The sequence below is a fragment of the Pseudopodoces humilis genome, chromosome 26 (genome assembly GCF_049639895.1).
Source record: "Pseudopodoces humilis isolate 2021_Gansu_Grassland_sample_001 chromosome 26, ASM4963989v1, whole genome shotgun sequence".
Classification (NCBI taxonomy): Eukaryota; Metazoa; Chordata; class Aves; order Passeriformes; family Paridae; genus Pseudopodoces; species Pseudopodoces humilis.
Window position 1 is genome coordinate 4706721 of NC_142225.1, and position 25029 is coordinate 4731749.

Consider the following 25029-nt stretch of genomic DNA (forward strand, 5'->3'; position numbering starts at 1 on the left):
TTGTGTCCCCCAAGCGAAGCGGGGGCTCTGTGTGTGTGTGTGTGTGTGTGCAAACACTCGGGCATTGTTTGCAAGGGGAATCAACCCCACGGAGCCTGGTGCGGGAGGAGCGTTTGGGTTTCCGAAGGGCACGGAGAGGATCTGGAGCTGCCTGGATCTCCCTGGATCTCCCTGGATCTCCCTGGATCTCCCTGGATCTCCCTGGAGCCTGGAAGGATGCGGCCGGCAGGGCTGGGGGTGCTGCTGGAGCCTCATCCCAGCCATTCCCTCCTCCGGCTGCAAACTTGCGGCTCCAAACCCCGAGAGGAGGAAAGAGGGAGAGGGAGAGGAGGAAAGAGGGAGAGGGAGAGGGGGAAAGAGGAGGTCCAGGTCCTCTCCGATGAGGTAATCCCAAAGAAAGATAAGGGAAGCGGTGCGTGTACCAACCTGAGCGCTGATGTCAGCCGGGGAAAAGCAGATTAAGGATTCGGAGAGAGGAATTGCAGCGATTTTGGCGTCACCTGCTCGCCGCTGTTAATTCAGGTGTGTTGTGGTACCGGCTGGAGGGTCCCGAGGGGGTCCGGGCAGCCCGGATGGGTCCCGGTGGCTGGAGCCGGGATTTGGGGGCTGCTCCGGGGGCTCTGTGTGTGCTGCGGTGTTTTCACGTGTCTGGAGTCAGGAAAATGAGGATTTTTCCCTGCCAGAAGCTTCAGTGCCACTGAGGAGAGGGGAGGGCGAGCCCAGCCCTGGGCCGCTCTCCGCTGAGCGTGTCCCCTCCCGGGGTCTGTGTGTCCCCTCCCGGGATTTGTGTGTCCCCTCCCCGGGTCTGTGTGTCCCCTCCCGGGTCTGTGTGTCCCCTCCGGGGGTCTGTGTGTCCCCTCCCCGGGGTTTGTGTGTCCCCTCCCGGGATCTGTGTGTCCCCTCCCGGGATTTGTGTGTCCCCTCCCGGGGTTTGTGTGTCCCCTCCCGGGATTTGTGTGTCCCCTCCCGGGGTTTGTGTGTCCCCTCCCGGGGTTTGTGTGTCCCCTCCCGGGGTCTGTGTGTCCCCTCCCGGGTCTGTGTGTCCCCTCCCCATGGTTTGTGTGTCCCCTCCCCATGGTTTGTGTGTCCCCTCCGGGGGTTTCTGTGTCCCCTCCCCGGGGTTTGTGTGTCCCCTCCCGGGGTTTCTGTGTCCCCTCCCGGGGTTTGTGTGTCCCCTCCCGGGGTTTATGTGTCCCCTCCCCGGGGTTTGTGTGTCCCCTCCCCGGGGTTTGTGTGTCCCCTCCCGGGGTTTCTGTGTCCCCTCCCCGGGGTTTGTGTGTCCCCTCCGGGGTCTGTGTGTCCCCAGGGAGTGGTGGCAGAGCGGCAGCAGCGATGCGTGGGAGCAGGGCTGGCTCCAGGCAGGGGGAGCAGGCTCAGGGACAGGTTTGGGACACTCAGAGCACCTCTGGGTGTCCCCGTGGGGCTGGAACCCCTGCGGGGGTGGCTGTCCCTTGGCAGGGGACAGCTCCGGGCTGGCTCTGGGTGATCCCTGCTGCTGCTGGAGGTGCCACCCTGTGTCACCTCTCGAGATGGATCTGGGAACAGGGAACAACAGGGAATAATGAGGAATTTCAGGGAATTTCAGGGAATTTCAGGGAATTTCAGGGATTTTCGGGGCTGGCAGCGGCCAATATCCCACATCTGCCTCCCCTTGGACCTGGCTCCGAGGATGCCCCCGGCACTGCAGCTGCTCCAGGCTGGTCCTGCTCCCTCTCCCGGGGCTGATCCGTGCGCTGTCTCTCATTCCAGTCCCACATTTCTTACACACATCCCCTGCCTGTTGTACCAGGGACGGTCCTGGGGTGAGGACCTGGCTGTCAGGTCCTTCCCCGGCCCCAGCGTGGCCCTGAAACCCCAAACCCAGAGCAAACTTCATGCCCTGACAGGGATTCCCAAACCCTGGGAGAGGCTGAGTGAGGCTGAGCCCCTTCAGCTGTCCAAGAAATCTTCTGGAGCCTCTTTTTTTTCCATGGGAAATGTTCCTGTAAAGCCAGAAAGTCTGAGAATGGTGACTTGGAGAACGAGGGATGACAAATATTCTCTAAATCCCCAGGAACTGCCCCCCAGGCCTGCCCTGGAGGACTCAGCCCTGAAGGGTGATGTGGGAGAAGGGTGAGATATTTTCTTCCCAAGTTTTAGCCCGGGGTGATGTCCCTGGAGTTCCTGGGCTCACCTGAGATGGGCTGAGCCCACGGAAGGACCCTGAGGGAGCTGAAGTGGCCCCTGGAGCTGAGGGTTTTACTCTCCCTTCGCCTTTCACCCCTGGACAAAGCATCCCCATAGCCCCAAGGGGCTCTTTCCTCACCTTCCCCATCTGATTCCTCCATCTCTTTGTTCCTCTGGTCACTCCTGGCCACCGAACCGGCCCCTTCAGCCCATCTCCCTCCTGTCCCAACTGGAGTTCCTGCAGTTCTGAGGGGAGCAGGAAATCCTCACCAGGATCCAGCTCCTGCACTGCCCAGGGTGGCTCAGCTGCAGCTCCACGTCCCTGCCAGGACCAGCCCCCTGACCCCTGACCCCTGCCAGGACCAGCCCACTGACCCCTGACCCCTGCCAGGACCAGACCATCAATCCCTCATCCCTGAGTGATCCAGACCATCGACCCCTGATCCCTGCCTGATCCAGACCACTGAGCCTCATCCAGATCCAAATCCAGACCATTGATCCCCCATCCCTGCCTGATCCAAACCATCAATTCCCCCATCCCTGCCTGATCCAAACAATCAATTCCCCCATCCCTGCCTGATCCAAACCATCAATTCCCCCATCCCTGCCTGATCCAAACCATCAATTCCCCCATCCCTGCCTGATCCAAACAATCAATTCCCCCATCCCTGCCTGATCCAAACCATCAATTCCCCCATCCCTGCCTGATCCAAACCATCAATTCCCCCATCCCTGCCTGATCCAAACCATCAATTCCCCCATCCCTGCCTGATCCAAACAATCAATTCCCCCATCCCTGCCTGATCCAAACCATCAATTCCCCCATCCCTGCCTGATCCAGACCATTGATCCCAATCCCAACCATCAATCCCCATCCCTGAGTGATCCAGACCATCAACCCCTGATCCCTTCCTGATCCAGACCATTGATCCCGATCCAAACCATCAATCCCCACCCCTGCCCAATCCAAACCATCCCTCACCGGCCCTGCAGCTGCTCTGGCAAATAGAGACCAACCAATTCCCCCCCGGCTCCCGCGGCTGCTCCTGCCCCGCAGCCCAGACTTAATTACAGCGGGAGCTGAGCTATCTGTGACCGGGGATGTGCTAAAAGGCCCGGGAGGATCTTGTTAGTGAGGGCCTTCCCTGGATTCCCGAGCTGCTGCCGCCCTCTCCTAATGGGCTCCGTGGAAAAATGGATGGAGTGAGCAGGAACAGACCTGGGTCGTTATCTCGTCCCTTCTCTCTCTGCTTCTCCCATCATTTATTTCCCATGGAAATAAATCCGGGGGAGCTGGGGCTCTGCAAAAGGCAGTGAGGCTGAGCAGAAGGATTTGGGATTTGGGCTGTGACCTGGGGTTCACAAGTCATGATTTTGGGATGCTGGGTCACTTCCCTGCTCAAGGATGGATTTGTTGGTTTGCAGAGCGAACAGAAATGAATTTATCCCGAGTTTTCCCAGCAAGATGAGAAATGAGATCGTTTAGGGCTGGAGGATATTTTTTTTTTCTCTTGGTACAAAGGAAAACCTTTTCACCTAAAGTAAGTCCTGTGGGGAAGAGGGGAGGAGGGCTGCGAGTGGCGAGCTGCTCCAGATGGAAAAGTGGGAAGGAGAGGTTGCAGCTCCTCCAGGCTGGTTTTGTGCCTGAAGCTGAGTGGGATAAACGAACTGGAGATGTGAAATGTCCCTGCTGGCTCGAACTTGTCCTGGGGAAACATTTCTGCAACCTCAGGCTCCGTGGGAAAGCCGCTCCTGTGGGGCTGCCTGGTGTGGGGACAGCGCTGTCCCCCTCAGCACCTCACCACAAATTCCTGCTGCAGGGAAAGCCTGGAATTCCCTCTGGAGAAGGAAAACACCTCCTGGGCTGGAGGGAGCAGCATCTGAGCTCCTGGAGGGAGGTGGGCAGGAACATCCCAATGGGAATGAGGTGCAGGATTGAAAGATTTCTTTTCCCTCCTCCAAACAAACCAGAGCAGCTTCCGTGCTCTGGAAGGAGCCAGGTTTTGTGCGCACCTGGAAAATCAGGAGAGGTTTGGCCCTTCCCAAAGTGGATTTTCCGTGGCTGCATCCCGGGGAAGGGAGCTGGGCCCTGCCTGTGATGCTGCCATGGCTGAAAACAGGGATTTATGGAGCACATTTCCCTGGAATTCTCCCATAAAGGTGTTGGAGACGTCACGCTCTCACCCTCAGCTCTGCAGGAAAGCAGGGGGAACTCTGCTTTCCTGAGTTTCGCAGGATCTGAGGGGTTCATCAGCTTCCCCCTTTTTATTCCTGGAAGATTTATCAGGAATTCTGCAAAGATTTGTTCAGGCAGCACGCAGTGGGAAATCAGGTGGTGATGAGAAAGCTGATTAAAATCCATAAATAACCCCGGAATCGCCCCATCCACAGGATGTACAAACAACAACCGCTGCACCTCCAGCTGCACCGCAAATGTTCCGGAGCCTCCCTTTTCCCATGGGAGATGTTCCCACAAAGCCAAAAAGTTCAGGCATAAGGACTTGGAGAAGCAGGGAAAGGCTGGGAAATGACATTATTACAATGACAAATATTCCCTAAATCCCCAATTCATGATCCCGGGCGCCTTGGAAATGTGATTAGGAGATTTAATCCTGCCTGGGCTGGAGCCACTTGTCAAAGACAGCTCGAAAACGGATTCTTGCCCAAACTCGAGCTGCTCCCCAAAATCTGAGCTTTAAAGTTTAAAAATCCACCAGAAATTTGGGGCCTGATGGGGCCCGAGCCAGGCGGGGGCTGGGGGACCTGCAGCCGATTCCCCCAAAGCAGAGGCTGATTCCACCTCCTTGGGATGCAGCTGGTGTGGATCTCTGTGGAAGACGAGGTGTTCCAGGCTCTGCTCTGGAGTGTCCGTCCGTCTGTCCGTCCGTCCGTCCGTCCCGGTTCTCTCCCGGGGGTTTTATTTGCGTCCGTCTCTCATTTAGGGGCAGCCTCCCGCACGCGTCCCGGGCTCTCCGCACGCCTGGGGCGCGGGCAGGGAGCTGGGAAAAGCGGGAATGAGCCTCGGGAACGGTGCTGGGGAGCCCTTGGCTCCGCGGAGGATCCTCCTGAGCTCTAATTTCGGGTGGCCTCATTTAGGGGAGCCCCAGGGGCCCCCCTGCTCCCACTCGAGCCTCTCCGGGTGCTGAGGGATTTCTGCAGGGGGGAACAGGAGCGGCAGGAGGGGCTGAGGTTTCCAAAGGCGCTCGAGTGCTTTTGGGAAGCCCGGATGGCTGTCAGAGCATCCCAAATATCCCCCGGGACTGGAAAAACCAGGATAAGCCCCCGGTGCCCCTGGATCCCCAGGGAGGGAGGCAGGGACCTGCTGAAGGCAGCAAATCGCTTTTTAAAGCATCGATCCGAGCGCTGAGAGTCTCCAAGGTGCGTTCGGTGCCTCTGCCCGGGATTTCCAGGCGAATCCCGCCGGGAATGCGCTTCCAGGGTTTGTGATGTTCAAGCGTTGGCATTTTTGGGGCAGCCTGGCTGCCTTGAGGGCTGCGGGGGTTTCGTGAGAGTCCCCAAGCTCCCCCCGCGCCGTCCCCACCTGCCCAAACCTCCCCCAAAGCAGCGCCTGGGACGAGGAGCACGGGGGAGGCTTTGAGCGTATCCAAGATACAGCGGATTTGGGCACCCTGTCAAATGTTCTCATTGTCTGACCCTTGTCCAGACGCCAGTAAAACCCTTTGGGAAATTCCCCCTCCGCCCAGCGCACCGGCTTTAATTACAGGAGAGGAATGCGAGGCGCAGAGCGCGGCTCCTCCCGGCCCTGCGCTCGGCCCAGCGCCTCGTGGCTCCCCGAAAGTTTGGGAGCTGCGAGGTCCGGGGGTGCAGGGGAAGGGCAGCGCTGGCTGTGACATTCCCCGAGACCCCCGCGGGGGGTTTGTCCCCCTCCCCGGGCCGCGCTGGCAGCGGTGCCCGAGCAGCAGGACATGAGTAATCCCCATCCCACCGGGGGAGGCAGATCAAAGGCACCCGAGGAGATACAAGAGGTTTCTGCTTCACAGACCAGAGCGGCTGCAGTTCAATAGCGCCTTTGTTACCGGCCCTGCGGAGCCGGGGATGGAGAAATACCTGACCCCGCTCCCTCCCTCCTTCCCTCCCTCCCTCCCTCTGCTCCCAGCCCCTCAAAGCACAACCAGCTCAGCCATGAGAGCAGCACCAGAAAGGTTGGGGGGTCCCAAAGACCCCCCTTCTATAGGGCTGGGAGCAGCGGGGTGACCCCCCCGAGCAGCGCTGGGCACCCCCTGCCCCGGGGTTTGGGGAGGAGAGGATGAGGATGGTGATGGTGAAGGCGCTGCCGCTCCAGCCCTGTCCCCGCTGGCACCGGGCCCTTCCCGCGGAGACCGTGCCACGCTGCCAAAGGTGAGCTCAGCGCGCTCGGCCGGAGCCTCCGGGCACTCCTGGGGTCCCTGAGGCTTGGACAGGGCACGGTGGCACCGGCAGGGACACGTGTCCTCGTGCTGGGGACAGCAGCCCGTGCCCTGCCAGGTGCCACCGCCGGGGCGAGGCCGGGCGTGCCGCAGGGCCACGTCCCAGAGAGCCAGGAGGGACAAAGTGATGGGTTTGTGTCTCTCCACGATGGGATCGGGGCTGATCCGTAGGGATTGGGGTTGATCCTTAGGAGTTGGGGTTGTTCCTGAGGGATTTGGGGCTGATCCGTAGGGGCTGGGGTTGATCCTTAGGAGTTGGGTTGATCTTTAGGAGTTGGGGTTGTTCCCGAGGGATTTGGGGGTGATCCGTAGGGATTTGGGGGTGGGTGCGTGCAGGACACACAGGGCAGGGGGAGCCGTGCGGGGGTCCTGGTGTGCCCCCCAAAAGATCCTCCCAGTGCAGCACCTGCTCCCAGGGATGGAATTTTGGGACCGAGGGGTGCTCCGTGTTTCGGGACACCCGGAGGGGACCGTGGCTCTTCCCCCTCGCCACTCACGGGAGATAAAAGAGGGAAAACCTTGGGAAAACGCCAGCTCTGAGCTGCCCCGCGCTCCAGGAGCTCGCTGGGGAGGTCAAAGCCGTGCTCTCTGCTACCGCAAACCACAGCAAAATCCCTCCCTGCCTCCCATCCCCGCGGCTGGAAAACCTGGATTTCCCAGGGATTCTGGGGAGGGTGAGGAGGGGACTCCCCCACCCTGACCTCATCAGCTCCTGGCAATTAACAGCCGCTAATGAACGAGCAGGGTGAGGCAGCAGAGGCCGGAGCGTTCCCAGGGACAGCCTGGGCACCTCTGGTGCCACCCAAGGAGCTTCTCCAGGTGCAGAGAGGCTTTTCCTGAGGAACCGGGGAACGCGTCACCTTGTCCCGAGCGCCTCTTTTGGTGGCTCCAGAGACGGAAACTCCCCCGAAAAGGCCCGAGGGGGGGGAGGAAGAGAGCGGGAGGAGGGTTGGAAGCCAAACTTTTCTTTGGGCCTTTGTCTGAGCCCACAAAGGCGGCTCTGTTGGATGAACCTGGCCGAGCACCCACCTGCAGCCAGGTGAGCTGTGGGGGCAGTGGGGCTGCAGCTCCTGCTCAGCCTCCCCGGGGGAGTCCCCTGCTGGCCCTAAAAGTCAGCTTTTCAGAGCAGCTGCGGGGCAGGGTGAGGCTGCACCCCGAGGTGAGTGTTTCTCCCTAAAAATGGGATTTATCCCTCCGCTCCTCCTCGGAGAGGGACGCGGGGATGTGCAGGTGGGAATTTGTGCGGCTCCATTTGTGCAGCCTGGGTTATGGCTCTGAGTTTGTCGGGGTTTTTTGGGATCCTGGGAAGAGGAAAGGATGCCAGGTGCTGCCAGAGATGAGCTGGGGCCGTGGCCAGGACACCGGGAGAGGGGAAAATCAACCATTCCATGGCTGCTCCAATTAATTCCAGCCGTCCCTGCCATCCCAGCTCCTCACAGGGCACGGGGTCCTCCTGGCCGGGTCAGCTCCCTGCTGGGACATGGAACATTCCAGGCTGGGATCGCTCCCTCTGACCAGTGGAAAACCCAGGAGAAGCCACCCCGTGGTGCTGAGGGGGGGTTGGGGTGGAAACACCCCTGGTTTTGGGGTGGGATCCCGCCCTGGTTTTGGGGTAGGAACCCCCCTGGTTTTGGGGTGAAAACGCACCCTGATTTTGGGATGGGATCCCACTCTGATTTTGGGATGGGATCCTGCCCTGATTTTGAGGTGGGGACCCTCCTGGTTTTGGGGTGGGAACACGCTCTGATTTTGGGGTGGGATCCCGCTCTGATTTTGGGATGGGAACACCCCTGATTTTGGGATGGGATCCCACCCTGATTTTGGGGTAGAAACCCGCCCTGATTTTGGGGTTGTGCTCCCAGCTGGTCACGGGCAGCGAGCACAGCTTACCCCAAAGAGTCTCTCCTTTCCCTTTTCCCCAAGTCTGCTGCCTTATCCTGGCTAAGCCCTCTGCTGTGGTCTATGGCTTTTTATTCCTATGTGATTGCTTTCCCGAACTCATGTAGGGCGAAAAGCCATGGGCTACACAGGGGAGGGGCTGCACCTTCCAGGCACCTCCGAGCCCCCCTCGAGCCGCCCGCATTTATTTGGGGCTCGAACAAGGCGTGAAAGGGGGCACTGAAGCCTTGCAGGGCCTTCCCGGAGGGGTGGGGACACAAAAGGCGCCCGGGGGTGGCGGGGCCGTCCCCATTCAGCACCGGGAGCGGCTTTTCTTTGGTGTTTTGGAGCTTTTTTCCCCGCACCTGCATCCCCCCCGAACAAAAGCACAGGGAAGAGGCCGAGGGTATTTCTGAGGGTGTTTCCGAGGGTGTTTCCGAGGGTCGCAGCCGCTGCCAGGGTGATGGCAGCAGGGGGAGGAGGGGGTCCGGGTTTCTTTGGGGGGGTCCAGCCCCGTCTCCCACCGCAGGTTTGTGCCGGGCAGGGGTGACACGAGGAGGGTGAGGGCGGGTGGTGGCCAGGAGCAGGAGAGGAGGAAGGGTTTAGTTACAGGGCAGGGCTTGACAAATGGGGAGTTTTTAAATGTGCAAAAAGTCGGCGGGGGCCGTGGGGTGGGAGAGGAGAGGGGATGGAGACCCCACTGCCACTGACCCCATTCCTGGAGACCCCACAGATCCCATCCCTGCAGATCCCACAGACCCCATTCCTGCAGATCCCATTCCCACAGACCCCATTCCTGCAGATCCCATTCCCACAGACCCCATTCCTGCAGATCCCATTCCCACAGACCCCATTCCTGCAGATCCCACAGACTCCATTCCTGCAGATCCCGCTGCCACTGACCCCATTCCTGCAGGTCCCATTCCCACAGACCCCATTTACACAAACCCCATTCCTGCTGATCCCATTCCTGCAGATCCCACCCCACAGATCCCATTCCCACAAACCCATTTCCACAGATCCCACCCCATGGACCCCATTTACACAAACCCCACCCCACAGACCCCATTCCTGCAGCCCCCCCCCCACTGACCCCATTCCCACAGATCCCCTTCCTGCAGATCCCACCCCACTGACCCCATTTTCACAAACCCCACCTCACAAACCCCATTTTCACAGCCCCCATTCCCACAGATCTCACCCCACAAACCCCATCCCCGCAGATCCCACAGATCCCATCCCTGCAGATCCCACCCCACAAACCCCATTTTCACAAACCCCACCCCACTGACCCCATCCCTGAATCCCCCACCGCCCCCACGCCCACCCCAACAACCTTGTGGGGTTCCACCTCCCCCTCCCCAAGCAGGAAACGAGCAATTTCTCTCTTCTTTGCTTTTTCTTTTCTCACTTCCTGAGCTTTGACTCATTTGGGTGTCAGGCTTTCAAGTTTATTTCACCAGCCTGGAATGCATCTTTAAAAATAATAGTCCCTGGAGAGAGAATAAAAAAAAAGGGGAAAAAAGCCGAGTTCAGCCGTAATCCCATGACTCAAGGAGGTGTGGAAGGAAGAAAATCATGAAATCCCATGAGTTCCAACAATGAAAGCAGGAGAGCTGGCACATAAATCATCAAAACCAAACACCATCCGTCAAAATGAAAGGAATTAAGCCAATCTCGCTGGGCTGTTTTAATTATTTTTTAATGAGGATTTGCTCATTCAGAAAATTCACCCGTGACAAGGCCTGCCCCGAGCCATTCAGGCCGGGCAGGGGGACACGCTTGGCTTGGTCCCTCCACCCCCACCCCGGGGCTGCTCCAAACCGGGAATGGGAGCCTGGAATGAGGCTGGAATGAGAGAGGGGCCAAGGAACCCAAAACAGCCCCGGTTTGGCCATTTCCAACCCAAAACGTGGCGCTGGGGAAGGAAAATCCTCTCTGGATGGTTCCTGCTCTCACCACGGGGATTCCTGGGATGATTTAAAGCTCATCCAGTCCTTTCCCCTATCCCAGATCGCTCCAAGCCCTCTCCAACCCCGCCCTGGACACTTCCAGGGATGGGGCAGCCCCAAACACCGGCCCCTGCTGATATTTTGGTGTCTTTTTTTGGGCAAAACAGCTCCAGGCAGGAATATCGGTGATCCCCTGGGAATGGTTTTTATGGGATTGATTTTTCCTTTAGCAAGGCAGGAATGAGGCAGGGAATGGAGGGAGCAGGGGGACTGGGAGCACTGGTGGGGGTGACTGGTGCTCAGCAGCCCGGCCTGGAGACTTTGTGCCAAATCTCCCGGTGGTGTTTGCCAGCCCCATCGCCCCCAGGGCTTCTAGAGAGAGATTCAGGGAGATTTGACACGGGGTTTTCAGCTCCCAGGAGCCCCATCCCATGGACCCATCCCACGGACCCCATCCCCGCAGATCCCATCCCCGCAGATCCCATCCCCGCAGATCCCATCCCCGCAGATCCCATCCCTGCAGATCCCATCCCCGCAGATCCCATCCCCGCAGATCCCATCCCGCAGATCCCATCCCGCAGATCCCATCCCCGCAGATCCCATCCCTGCAGATCCCATCCCCGCAGACCCCATCCCCGCAGATCCCACAGACCCCATTCCTGCAGATCCCATTCCCACAGACCCCATCCCTGCAGATCCCACAGACCCCATTCCTGCAGATCCCATTCCCACAGACCCCATCCCTGCAGATCCCATCCCGCAGATCCCATCCCGCAGATCCCATCCCGCAGACCCCATCCCTGCAGACCCCATCCCTGCAGACCCCATCCCTGCAGATCCCACAGACCCCATTCCTGCAGATCCCATTCCCACAGACCCCATCCCTGCAGATCCCACAGACCCCATCCCTGCAGATCCCACAGATCCCATCCCTGCAGATCCCATCCCTGCAGATCCCATCCCTGCAGATCCCACAGACCCCATTCCCGCAGATCCCATCCCTGCAGATCCCATCTCACCCCACAGACCCCATTACTGCAGACCTGCAGATCCCATCCCACTGACTCCATTTGCACAAACCCCATTCCTGCTGATCCCATTCCTGCAGACCCCATCCCACAGATCCCATTCCTGCTCATCCCATCCCACAGATCCCATTACTGCAGACCCCATTCCACGGACTCCATTCCCCCAGATCCCATCCCACTGGCCCCATTTAGACAAACCCCATTCCCACAGACCCCATCCCACAGATCCCATTACTGCAGACCCCATTCCCACAGACCCCACCCTACAGACCCCATTCCTGCAGACCCCACCCCACCGACCCCATTCCCACCCCACAGACCCCACAGACCCCCCCCCACCGACCCCATTCCCACCTCACACTCCACACCCCACCGACCCCATTCCCACCCCACAGACCCCATTCCCACCGACCCCATTCCCACCCCACAGACCCCATTCCCACCCCACCGACCCCACCACACAAACCCCATCCCACAGGTCCCACCCCACAAACGCTCCCACCAAAGCCTCCCGGAGCAGAATTCCTTGGCAGGGCCCCTTGGAAAAGCTCCCAGCCGGCTCTGGCATCACCTCCGGGCACCCTCCGCTGGCTCAGCGGCTGCTCCAGGGATAAAACATTCCTGGCAGGCCTGAAAAAGCGGGATCGAGTGGGAATTTTCAAAGCATTTTGGGGAATTCGGCCGGTTTTGGAAGAGGCTGCCGTGGAAATTCCAGTGCATCCCAGAGCAGGGCTGGAAGGAGCTGGAGGAGCAGCGGCTCCAAGGCATTCCCGGATTGTTCTGTCCCCAAAAACACCCGGAAAAGGCAAATTCTGGAGCAGCCGGACCCGTCCAGCACTCCCAGGTCCTTCCTGAGCTCCCAGGAGAGCGTTAATTACAGCTAATGAGCGCCGTGAGCCAGGGAGGCACCCCCAGGCCGGGATCTGGGCTTGGAGCACCCCAAAACTGGGAGAGGCTCGGGCTTGTCCTGCCAGGAGTGGGAATTGTCCCGACACGGAGCCACAGCAGCCCCTGGGCATCCCTGGGGGCAGCAGCTCCCAAATTTTGGCTCAGGAACGTTTGGGCTCAGGGGCAGCAGCTCCCAAATTCAGCCCAAATTTTGGAATGTGCAGCCACAGGGGTGGCAGCTCCCAAATTCAGCCCAAATTTTGGAATGTGCAGCCACAGGGGTGGCAACTCCTAAATTCAGCCCCAGTTTTGGAATGTGAACCCACAGGGGTGGCAGCTCCCAAATTCAGCCCAAATTTTGGCTCAGGGATGTGCAGGCACGCTCGGAGAAGAACCAGGAAAAGAAAATCCACATTAAATCCCAAATCCTCCACCCAAGGCACGCCTGGGTTTGATCCACGCCTGGATGGGAGATGTTTGGATATTTTACCTCCCAGGGTTCAGTTCCTCGAGCGCTGCTCCCAGCCCAAATCCGGGTTTTTGGGAAAAGCTGGGGGAAGGTTTGCACTGAAAATTCAGCGGTGGGACAAAAAAAATAAAGAGACAAAAAAAAGACACAAATCCTGGAATTATTTATCCAGCTCTGCCCTGGGTGAGGAATTACAGCTTCCTCCTCCTCCTCCTCCTCCTCCCGGCTGCCTGGGAATGGATTATTTAGGAACTGGTGAGGCCACCGGTGCTGAGTCAGCCCCGAGCTAATGAACACCCCGGCTGCCCATTTGAAATTTATTGCACCTATTAATTACAACCATTAGCTGCAGCCAGTGAAATTTTTATAATGAGGACCCTGGCGACTTTGCCTTCCCTAGCAGCAAATTAACTGTGTGGGGGGAAGAATCAATGGCATCAGCAGACTTTACAGAAAGCGATGTTTTAATTAGCGATTCTCTGCAAACACCGCCAGGCAACATCTTCTCCCTTCATTATCTCCCCTTAAAGGGCTGCTGCTGCTTTTCAGGTCGGTTTTATTCCCTCCTCTGTCTCCTCTGTTGTTGAGATTTTTTTTTAATGCTCAGCTGCTCATTAGGGAAGAGGTTTTTAAGCGGGGTTTGGCTCGGGGTTGGTTGTAAGCAGCGAAATTTCCGAGTTTTTATTTTGGGGAGGGAAAAAAATAAATCTAAATTGGTTGGGAAATAATCGGTTTGAAAATTTGGCTGGAAAAATGTTAAATTGGCTGGATTTTGGGAGGAGGAGGAGTGTGGGGAAAGGGGTTGTGTCCACACATCCCAGAGCAGAGAGCTCTGGGATGCAGGAGCTGAAGTTTGGATGATTCGAAATCAAAGGAACAAAAAATCCCAGGCAAAACCTTGTGCATGGAGCATCCCCAGCACCCCGAAAAGTCCAGGATTGGGGAATGAACCCCTGCAAGGCCCAGCTGTGACTCTTCCCCGGGGGTTTTCCTCCGTGGATTTTAAAAATCGGGCTGATGATCCCAAAACCATCAGTCCCCCCCTAAAAACCTTGGCTGTGGATGTGGGGATGGATGGATGGGTTATCGTGAAAAACAAATTAAAGGAATTTTTTTTTCCTCGGTTTCATCACAAATAATTTAATTCCATTCGGCTCCCTGCAAAAAAAATCACAGCCCCGATTTCCATTGCAAATTATTTCCTTTCCCAAGGAAAAATCCCGGCATGCTGGCAGCAAAAACAGCTCCGAAATCCGGGGGTTCAGACGCAAAACTCGTTGTTTTTTTCCAACAGATTCGTTAAAAAGTTAATTCCAGGGTGTCTCCCAGAAATAGAAAAGGAAGAGGGAGGAAAATCAGCTGGAATGAAAGATCCTGGTGCCTGAGCATCCCAGGGGCTGGCGGCCACCGGTGTCACCTGGGAGTGCCACCAGAGCTGAGCCCTGGCCATCCCTTCTGCCAGGAGCTTCCCGGATGTCCGAAAAATCCCAGGGAAATGGGAATTGCTGGATTAAGGAACAGTCTGGGTCCAGCTGCTCCAGAAAGACATTATTTTCCAGGCAAAATGACATTATTAAAGTGAGCATGCTGATGGCAGACAGCCCCCAATTCATCACTGTGACAGTGACAAACACGGCCCGGGGTGATGCAGTCGACTAAAGAGAATTCTCCAGCTTTACATCTTTAATGCTCGGCGCATTTTCTCTGCCGCAGCCGAGTTTTTATCCCGAGGATCTTCTGCCTTGAATGGAAAGGGCAGCGCGGGGCTGGGGAGCCTGCCCAGCCCTTGCAAATCCGCCAGGGCTTCTGTCAGCGCTGCCCGAGCCAGTTCATTGCAATTTTTTTTAATTATTCCTTGCTCCTCCAGCATCTCTTTTTGCACCTTTTCAAGGGGAACAGGAGCGTCAGGCTCAGCTGGGGCTGCCTCTATTCTCCGGGGCTCATTCATCATTGTCCCCTGCCTGAATGGGAGGCAGAGGGTCAGCCTGAAAAGCCCGAGCGCTACAAACCCCTCTAAATATCTCAATAGGTCCCTAATGGGGTCCCAGCCAGACCCCCCAGGCTCTGGGGGTGGTTTTGTGTCTGCAAAAGCCGGGAGAGGGGGGATGGAGACGTGGGGTGGCACAGGGCACCGCTGGGGACCTGCCTGGGAGGTCTGGGGGGTGGTTTTTTCTGGGGGTATTATGGACAGAATTATTTAATTCGGTTATTTAATTCGGTTATTAAATACTCCGGAGCGAGGACAGGATGGGCCAAACGCAGTTTAGGCAGCGCTGGAGCATCCCCCACACTTTTCCCTGCGCCCACCTCCCCTTCCCTTCCCTGCTACATTCCCGGGAGGCCGCGGGGTTGGGAGGTGAACGAGACCCCCTCCTTGTCCCCCCTCTGTCCCCTCCGGTCCCCCCGAGGTCCCCGCGGGCCCCTCGGCACCAGCGGCAGCCTCGCAATTCCCATGGCGGGGCTGGCGAGCACAAAAAGCGGCCGCACAAAGAGGGGAGGCCGGGTCCCGCCGCAGCCTTTCAGAGCCGGGCGCTCATTAGAGGCTCTGCCCCGGTAATTTGGGAGCTGCAGAGGTGGCCCGATTGAATTTGGGAGCTGCAGAGGTGGCCCGATTGAATTTGGGAGCTGCAGAGGTGGCCCGATTGAATTTAGAAGCCCCCCCAGAGGTGGCCCGATTAAATTTGGGAGCTGCAGAGGTGGCCCGATTGAATTTGGGAGCTGCAGAGGTGGCCCGATTGAATTCGGGAGCTCCCCAGACAGGTACCCAGATGGCCGAGGAGGGCAGGAGGGAATTCAAGGCGATGTTTCGGCCTTTGTGCTGCAGCTGCGCCCCTTGGAAAGGAGGAAAAGGGGGAAAAAAAGAGGGAAAAAGGGAAGGCGGGGATGTGGCATCGTCCCCCGGCTCTGTCACCGATGCGGCTCCACCTGCTCCGTTTCCTGCTGGGAATTTGGGCTGCTCCGAACTCCTCCTGTGGATGGGGAAGAGGGGGTTCCCCCGAGCCTGAGGAGGTGGCGGTGCCCCAAAACCCATTTCACCACTGGGATCCGATCCAGGCTCGCCCTGCCCCTTCTGGGGTCAAATCATCCGAAATTGGTGCAGGAGGTTTTATCCAGGGGAGCTTCCAGCCCTGGAGGTGACCAAGGCTGGTCCCTCCCAACCCAAACCACCCCGGGATTCTGGGATTTGATGGAAAGCTCAAAATTGGAGCAGGGAGAGAACGAAGCTTTCCTGTCAAAGCATTTCTGGGAGGATTTGTTATTTATTTAAAACCCCCCCAGCCTTGTATTTGCATAATTACATTTTGAATTACATTTTGCAGCTGTTGGGCCGTGGCGTGGGCTGGGCTTTGGGGCATTATTTGTTAAAAAATGGACACGAACAGGGAATTGGGGCCCAGCTGAGCCTCTTTGTGCCAGTGCTGCCCCTGGGCTGGGGAAATCCCGGCGCTCCTCGGCTCCACGGGCACCGGGGGCTGCGATCCCGCTGTTCCCTGAGTGCCAGAGAGGGGAAAATGGGGAGAGGAAAATGGGGAGAGGAAAATGGGGAGAGGAAAATGGGGAGAGGAAAATGGGGAGAGGAAAATGGGGAGAGGAAAATGGGGAGAGGAAAGGAAAGGAAAGGAAAGGAAAGGAAAGGAAAGGAAAGGAAAGGAAAGGAAAGGAAAGGAAAGGAAAGGAAAGGAAAGGAAAGGAAAGGAAAGGAAAGGAAAGGAAAGGAAAGGAAAGGAAAGGAAAGGAAAGGAAAGGAAAGGAAAGGAAAAAGGAAAAAGGAAAAATGGAAGAAGAAGGAAGGAAGGAAGGAAGGAAGGAAGGAAGATGGATGGATGGATGGATGGATGGATGGATGGATGGATGGATGGATGAGATGTGTCCTGCTCCAGGGTGACGCCCCAGTTTTGGGATTTTGGGGCTCTGCTCCCCACCCTCCTCCTGCCCTGACTCCTCTCCCTGTCCCCCTCCAGGTCGGAGTCACTCCCGAGCCTCTCCTGCTCCGGGTGATGCCCCAGTTCACCTTCGCCTGCTTCTGTGGCCTCCACGGCTTCTGCAAGATGAAGAGGAAGAAGGAACAGGCCAGCGGGGGGCAGGAGACGGCCGTGTGAGGATCAGCCCCCGCCCGGGACCCCTCCTGTCCCCTCGGTACGCCGGGACTGCTTCGGGTGCCTCCCTCCTCTCTGCTCTGCAGGAGCTGCCGCTGCCTCGGCTCGGGGGACCCGGGGGCACCGGGGGGATCGGAGGGATCGGGGGCCCGGGGATCTCGGGGGGCTGAGCCGAAGTGTCCGGGGTGGTGCTTGGCAGGGAAGGGGAGCGATTGGGGCTGGGGGTGCACGGAGGGAGCTGCTCCATCTGCCCATTTATCCTGCAGATTCTTCATTTATCCTGCAAATTCTTCATTTATCCCGCAGATTCTCCATGTATCCCAAAGGTTCCCCATTTATCCCGCAGATTCTCTCCCGCATTCCGTGGGTTCTCTCCTCATTTCCCATCCCTCCCTGTCCCCAGGAAGGCCGGGGAAGAGCCGAAGTGTCCCTGCCCACGATGTCCCTGCCCGTCCCGCTGGGAGCGAGAATTCCCTCCCTGCTCCAGCAATTCCCAGCAGAGAAACCGGGAAAAGCTCCAAAATCCGGGCCAGGCCTTGTCCTTGCCGGAATCCAGATCTGGGCAGCGCCTCTGGCACGGCCAGGTTCGTCCCTGCCTCCTTCCCTCTCCTTGGCACAATCCTGGACGTTTCTAGAAACTCGGGATGCGCTCCGGGAATTCCTCCCGACGTCGGATCTTCCGCTTCTCCCCTCCAGAAGCACCCGGACCTGAGCGCTGCTGGAGCAGATAAATCCCGCTGATGGCAGTGGGAATGAGGTGTCTATCCAAGGAAAATTCCAAGGATTTTCCGTCCCCTGGAGCGGGAGGCGAGCGGTGAAGCCGAAGCTGGAGCCGTGTCCTGGCTGTTCCCGGATTTCCTTTGGGAAGGGATGCAGGAATGTGCGAGGCGCAGCTCGTCCTCCCCATCCCGGATCCGGCTGGAATTCCTGCAAATCCCTGCGGATTCCCAGGATTCACGGGAAGAGCCTCCACCTCCTCAGGAAAGCAGAGCCGCGCTCCCCAAAGAGGAATTTATTCCCACCAGCAATAATCCCGTCCACCAAGGGAAGGATCCACTGCCCTGCTCACATTCCTACCGGGAATTTGGGGTGGGAACCCTCCAGGCAGGGCAATTCCTGCGTCCAAGACTCAAAAAACCAAACCAAAAAAACCCCATTTTAAATATTTTTCCCCCCTCAGAAATCACCTGGTCGAAGCTGTCCCTTCTCCCTGCCAAGGGGAGGATTCTCTTCCAGGTATTCCCAGTCTTCCCACAGGACAAAATTAATTCGTGGCTGTCCCAAAACTCGGAGTTTTTCCAAATGTTTTCCAGAGGATGAAGCAATTCCAGATCAGTTGCTTTGGGAAAACGCTGAATTTCCATTTCATTTCCCATTTTCGCACCTCAGCCTCCCCAGTTCCACATTTGGTGAGGACCTTTGGGATCAGCTTCGAGCCAAAAATAAAAAATCCAAGGAAGTCGGGAATTTCCTTGGAATTCCAAGGGAATTTCCTGAATGTAACTTTAATTTTTGCGCAAGGATTCGTGGTGGCCGCGAGAGGGATTTAAACAAGTTGGGATTAATCCCTGCACGAGTGTGAAGATAAAGGTGGAATTCCAGCCTCGTTTTATTCCAGGATAAATCCAGAGGGACACTCTGACACCGAGATACGTAAAAAAATATTAATTATAGAGAGAGGAGCTTGGATCGACTCCCATCCCTCCGATTTCTCCTGTTTCTCCAGGTTTTTCCTATGCAAAAACACACAAAAAACCAGCAAAAACAAAGCCAGGCTCAGCAGCAGGTCCTGACTCAACAAAGCCCCGCTTAAACCTAAAGCTTGGCTTTGGGATTTTGCTGATTCCAGCCTGGATCGATCCCTGGGAAAGAGGGGAAGGGGCAGAACCCTCCTTGCAGCCTCTCCTGACACGGATCAAAGCATTAAATCTCTTTTTATCGTCCTTTTTTTTTATCCCTGCTGCCCGGATTTCTTTGGGAAAAGATTCCCAAGATGTTCCTTGGGAGTCTCCCGGCCCCGGGAGCCATAGGAATTCCTGCTGTACATTTATTTTTTTGGGGGGTTTTTGTTTTTGGGGTTTTTGTTTTTGGGGAGGGGGAAATAAAAGTGGCGTTTGTAAATAAGCACAGGAACAGAGCAGAGCAATTCCTATAGAAATTCCTATTCCAGAGGAATAAATTAATGGATAAATAAATTAATGGATAAATAAATTAATGGATACATTAATAAATGAATAAATAAATGAATAAATAAATGAATAAATAAATTAAAAAATAAATGAATAAATAAATGAATAAATAATTTAAAAAATAAATGAATAAATAAATGAATAAATAGATTGATGAATAGATTGATAAATAGATTGATAAATAGATTAATAAATAATAAATCAAGCAAATAAATATTTATGATAATTTTTGGAGTGGGGGTTTTTTATGGTGGGGGTTTTATGGTTTTGCTCCCTCTTTTTCTCGGCTGGTTCTTCAAAACATCCCCAAAAAGGCACCTTTCAAAAAGGGCCCTGAAATGGAAATTCCCGGTGTTTGGGAATGGGATTGGCTGCGGGGAAGGGCACGGGGGCTGTTAAAGCACAAAGCAACCCCACAGCAATTCCTGGGATGTCAGGAAAACTCCCAGCGAAGGCTTTGGAAGTCAGATGGGGGAAAAACCCACCAGGGTTCATTAGAGTCATTATTGGGCTCCCCACTAACGAGCATCGCTGGCCGGGGTTAATTGCTCTCCTGGGGGGTTTTCTTCTGAGATCCATCGACTCCTGGCGTGTTCCCCCTTCCCAGAAGGATTTGGGGAATCTCCCAGCTCTCCTTGGGGAGGGATCCCGGAGAAACCGGGAGGGATCCAGGAATAACGGGGAAGGATCCAGAAACATCAGGGAGGGATCCAGGAACACCAAGGAGGGATCCAGGAGAATCAGGGAGGGATCCAGGAATAACAGGGAGGGATCCAGAACTGGGGAGGGATCCAGGAGAATCCGGGAGGAATCCAGGAATAAAAGGGAGGGATCCAGGAGCATCAGGGAGGGATCCAGGAACACCAAGGAGGGATCCAGGAGCATCGGGGAGGGATCCAGGAATAACAGGGAGGGATCCAGAACTGGGGAGGGATCCAGGAGAATCAGGGAGGGATCCAGGAATAACAGGGAGGGATCCAGAACTGGGGAGGGATCCAGGAGAATCCGGGAGGAATCCAGGAATAAAAGGGAGGGATCCAGGAGCATCAGGGAGGGATCCAGGAACACCAAGGAGGGATCCAGGAGCATCGGGGAGGGATCCAGGAATAACAGGGAGGGATCCAGAACTGGGGAGGGATCCAGGAGAATCAGGGAGGGATCCAGGAATAACAGGGAGGGATCCAGAACTGGGGAGGGATCCAGGAACACCAAGGAGGGATCCAGGAACATCAGGGAGGGATCCAGGAGAACCAGAGAGGGATCCAGAACTGGGGAGGGATCCAGGAACATCAGAGAGGGATCCAGGAACATCAGGGAGGGATCCAGGAGAACCAGAGAGTGATCCAGGAGCATCAGGGAGGGATCCAGAACTGGGGAGGGATCCAGGAGCATCCTGGGAGTGCCATGGGAAGGGATCACGAACTCTCAGCTGATGGATCGGAAAAGGTGTGAAAAGGCGGGAAAAGTTGGGAAATGTTGGGAAAAGGCGGGAAAGGCGATTTTCCCGCCCCCCACGCCATGGGCTGGGCTCGGCTGAGAATGCCCCCAACTCATCGCACGCCCCTCCCCGTGCGCGGCCCCTTTAAATCCGCCGGGGCGGCACAGCCCACCGCGGGGCGGGACGGGGGGGGATTCCTCCTCCTCTCCCCTGCAGCGCGCAGCCGCCATGGCCGCGCCACCCCCGGCGGGCGGTGGTACAGCCCGGCGTGTAGCTGTGGGGAGGGGGCGTGGCCAGCGCGGCGGGGCGGGCTCGGAATCCCCTGGGGGCGGCGGGGGAAAGGCGCGGCCGCCGCCCCGGGACGATCCCGGGAAAAACTGGAATTTCTTCCCGGTGTGCGGGAACTCCCCGGTGTGCGGGAACTCCCCGGTGTGCGGGGCGCTCCCGGCGGGGCGGGGCTGAGCAGCGGAAGTTGGCGCTGAGGGTTTTGCAGCAGGGGCGGAGGTGGCGCTGCCAGGACCTCGTGGCGCAACGGTAGCGCGTCTGACTCCAGATCAGAAGGCTGCGTGTTCGAATCACGTCGGGGTCACGGCGCCCTTCGGGGCTCCCTTTTTCAGCGCCCCCCGGGATTTTTGGGGTGATCCCGGCTGCGGATCCCGCAGATTTTGGGGTGAGAGGAGCTCCCCTCGTGCTGTGGCTTCTCCTCGCGTCTTGTTTTTTTGCCCAATCTGAAAGAGCGTTGGAGGAAATTCTTCCAGAGCGTTGAATATTTAACATTAAAAAGTATTGGGGGTCAATAGGGATCTCCTGGATCCCCAAATTCCTCCCGGATTTTGGGGGGTCGATGGAGAAAGCTGCTTCTGCCCCTTTCCCGTGGCTGCTCCTGGGAATTCCATGAGGAAACGCTGAGAAATTCCATGGGAATATTTATGGGATCACCCGCCAACCTGCTCCTGAGGCTGCCTTGGGAATATTTATAAAAATATCCATATTAAAAATATTATTAATACTATGTCATATATATATATCTATATATAAAAATATATATATAGGTGGTTTCCCTCTTTTCTCCCTCACTCTTTCCCGTTTTTCCCTTTCCTCTTTTCACGGCTGCTCCCAGTTCCGTGGTTTTCCCTCTTTTCCCCCTGGGAATTGTGGCTGGGATTTCTGTGGGATCCACATCCCGTTCTCACCCTCCTCCTCCAGCCTCGCACCGAAAACATCCGAGTCTGCTCCAAATCTTGGGAGAACTGGGACATCCCGGCGTGGGGAAATTTGGGAATCTGCCTCCTCCGCATCCCTAATTTTAGGCAGTGAAATTCCAGAGCTGTCAGCCAAGAGCAGAGCTTGGCACAGGCAGGGACAGCAGTGATGGGGAAGTGGAAGCTGAAGAGCAGCTGGGACACGGCCCTGTTCCCAAAAACCATCCCAAAATGGGGCTGGAGAGTGGGAAAAACGAGGATTGGTGGGATTGGGAAAGTTCTGAGGGAGCTGGGAAAGGGTTTGGAGAATCCTGAGGGAGCTGGGAAGGGTTTGGAGAATCCTGAGGGAGCTGGGAAGGGTTTGGAGAATCCTGAGGGCGCTGGGAAGGGTTTGGAGAATCCTGAGGGAGCTGGGAAGGGTTTGGAGAATCCTGAGGGAGCTGGGAAGGGTTTGGAGAATCCTGAGGGAGCTGGGAAGGGTTTGGAGAATCCTGAGGGAGATGGGAAGGGTTTGGAGAATCCTGAGGGAGCTGGGAAGGGTTTGGAGAATCCTGAGGGAGCTGGGAAGGGTTTGGAGAATCCTGAGGGAGCTGGGAAGGGTTTGGAGAATCCTGAGGGAGATGGGAAGGGTTTGGAGAATCCTGAGGGAGCTGGGAAGGGTTTGGAGAATCCTGAGGGAGATGGGAAGGGTTTGGAGAATCCTGAGGGAGATGGGAAGGGTTTGGAGAATCCTGAGGGAGATGGGAAGGGTTTGGAGAATCCTGAGGGAGCTGGGAAGGGTTTGGAGAATCCTGAGGGAGCTGGGAAGGGTTTGGAGAATCCTGAGGGAGCTGGGAAAGGGTTTGGAGAATCCTGAGGGAGCTGGGAAGGGTTTGGAGAATCCTGAGGGAGCTGGGAAGGGTTTGGAGAATCCTGAGGGAGCTGGGAAGGGTTTGGAGAATCCTGAGGGAGCTGGGAAGGGTTTGGAGAATCCTGAGGGAGCTGGGAAGGGTTTGGAGAATCCTGAGGGAGCTGGGAAGGGTTTGGAGAATCCTGAGGGAGCTGGGAAGGCTCAGCCTGGAGAAAAGGAGGCTCAGGGGGAATTCCTGGCTCTGCACAAGTCCCTGCCAGGAGGGGACAGCCGGGGGGGATTTGGGATGTTATCCCAGGGAACAGGGACAGGAGGAGAGGGAACGGCCTCAGGCTGGGCCAGGGGAGGCTCAGCTTGGACAGCAGCAGGAATTTCCTCATGGAAAGGGCGGCCAGGCCTTGGAAGTGCCCAGGGAGGTTTGGAGTCCCCGTCCCTGGAGGTGGCAGCTGGAGGTGGCACTCAGGGCTCGGGGTGGGCATCGGGCACAGCTCGGACTCGCTGATCCCAGAGGGATTTTCCAGCCTCAATTCCGGGATTTTGGGATCTCAGCTGCTTCGTGCTCCTCCTGGGAGCCTCCGTGTTCCTCCAAGCATGAACCAACCCCACACAACCCTTCCCAAGTGCCAGCTCTTCCCAGCGCTTCCAGGGATTACCAGGAAATGCTCCAACATTTCCCCAAGCACCTATGGATTTCAATTCCAATAAATTCCTCTTTTCACTCTTTATTCACCCAAAAAAATTTCCCAATTTTCCCTCTTTATCCATAAAAAAAAAAATCCCTCTTTTCCCTCTTTATCCACAAAAATTATCCCTGTTTTCCTTCTTTATCCACCAAAAAAAAATCCATATTTTCCCTCTTTATCCACAAAAAAATTCCCTGTTTTCCCTCTTTATCCACAACCTCCTCATTATTAAATAAATCCCCTTTTCCTGCATTTCCCGAGCTGATTATTCCCATTTTATTCCCATTTTTTCCTTCCTTCTGCAGCTCTTTCTCCCCATTCCCCATCCCAGGAATTCTGAGCAGGAATTTGAATCTCCTCAGGAATTCCCGCTCCTCCCCTGCTGTTCCCATGGAAACAGATGTGGAATTACAGGGATTTTATGGATTTTTGGGAATCTTTTGAATTCTTTTTCCCTTTTAACAGCGACATTTTCCTCATTCCCGAGGTTGGGGTAAATAAAAAATCCGCTTTTTTCAGGCACCAAAATAATTGGGAATTCGTCATTCCCAGACACCTGGGATTTGTGGCTGAGCCGTTCCTGTCTTGTTAAAATTCCCCATTTTTTCCCTGTTTTATCCCATTTTTCCTCCTTTTTCTCAGGTGTTCATCCATGAATTTTACTGGGCAGGAAAATGGTTTTGTCGGGATTTATTTTTGTTGTTGTTGTTTTCATCTTAATTAAATACTTAATATAAATTTACTTCATTAAATACTTAAATATTATTGAATTTATATTTTTAATTATTATATATAATAATATATGTTTATATATTTATATGCTTATAAATTTATATATTTATATTAAAAATGTTTATATATTTATATATTTATATATTTATATTTATATATTAGATATTTATATTTTATATATTTTATATATTTTATATTGTATATTTATATATTATATCTTTTATACTAAATATTAAATATACTTAATATAAATAAACTTAATGAAATAAATAATATTTAATTTATATTTTAAATTACTATATATAATAATATATTTATATATCATATTTTATATTATAGTTTTTATATTTAATACTAAATATATTTAATATAAATTAAATTAAATCCTTAAATATTATTTAATTTATATTTTAATTATTATATATAATGTATTTTATATTTATATTATATATTTTTATATAATTATATATAATTTTATATATATATATATATTATAATCCAGTTTGGGAATGGGATTTTTCCAGCCCAGGAATGGGATTTTTCCAGCTTGGGAATGGGATTTTTCCAGTTTGGGAATGGGATTTTTCCAGTTTGGGAATGGGATTTTTCCAGCCCGGGAATGGGATTTTTCCAGTTTGGGAATGGGATTTTTCCAGTTTGGGAATGGGATTTTTCCAGTTTGGGAATGGGATTTTTCCAGCTTGGGAATGGGATTTTTCCAGTTTGGGAATGGGATTTTTCCAGTTTGGGAATGGGATTTTTCCAGTTTAGGAATGGGATTTTTCCAGTTTAGGAATGGGATTTTTCCAGCCTGGGAAGCTGCAGGATCCAAGGATGCTCCTGTGGGCCCAGCCCCGAGCTCGGTGCTGATGAGGGAAAAGCTGCAGGAGCGGAATTCCCTGGGAATGCCGAGGATTTCCAGAGCTCCAGAACATCTCCAGGGTATTCCCGAAGGCCTGGGAATATCCAATGGATCCCTGAGGATCCCTGGCTGGGAAGTTCTCCTCGGAGGAATTTTCCATAAAGTTCT

At 55.1% G+C, this 25029-nt stretch overlaps 1 protein-coding gene and 1 non-coding gene across 4 annotated transcripts; both read left to right on the forward strand.

Moving 5' to 3' along the window:
* The first annotated feature begins 406 nt into the window (after positions 1-406).
* BLACAT1 (BLACAT1 overlapping LEMD1 locus) lies at positions 407-18850 on the forward strand. 3 transcript variants are annotated; one of them, XM_088067208.1, is made up of 3 exons: positions 407-522; positions 16771-16945; positions 17309-18850. In XM_088067208.1, exon 2 carries the CDS (start codon positions 16807-16809, stop codon positions 16906-16908), a length of 102 nt encoding a protein of 33 aa, XP_087923334.1. In that variant the 5' UTR covers positions 407-522; positions 16771-16806; the 3' UTR covers positions 16909-16945; positions 17309-18850. The 3 variants fall into 3 exon arrangements, with proteins under 3 accessions (XP_087923334.1, XP_087923335.1, XP_087923336.1); XM_088067209.1 differs by having other exon boundaries at positions 17313-18850; XM_088067210.1 differs by lacking the exon at positions 17309-18850 and adding an exon at positions 17212-17243.
* A 2199-nt stretch (positions 18851-21049) lies between these two features.
* TRNAW-CCA (transfer RNA tryptophan (anticodon CCA)) lies at positions 21050-21121 on the forward strand. Its single transcript has one exon. It is a non-coding gene; the product is annotated as a tRNA-Trp (tRNA).
* The last annotated feature ends 3908 nt before the right edge of the window (positions 21122-25029 follow it).

Coding starts and splice junctions, on each gene's coding strand:
- BLACAT1 (XM_088067208.1), top strand. CDS start 16,807: ATGCCCCAGTTCACCTTCGCCTGCTTCTGTGGCCTCCACGGCTTCTGC.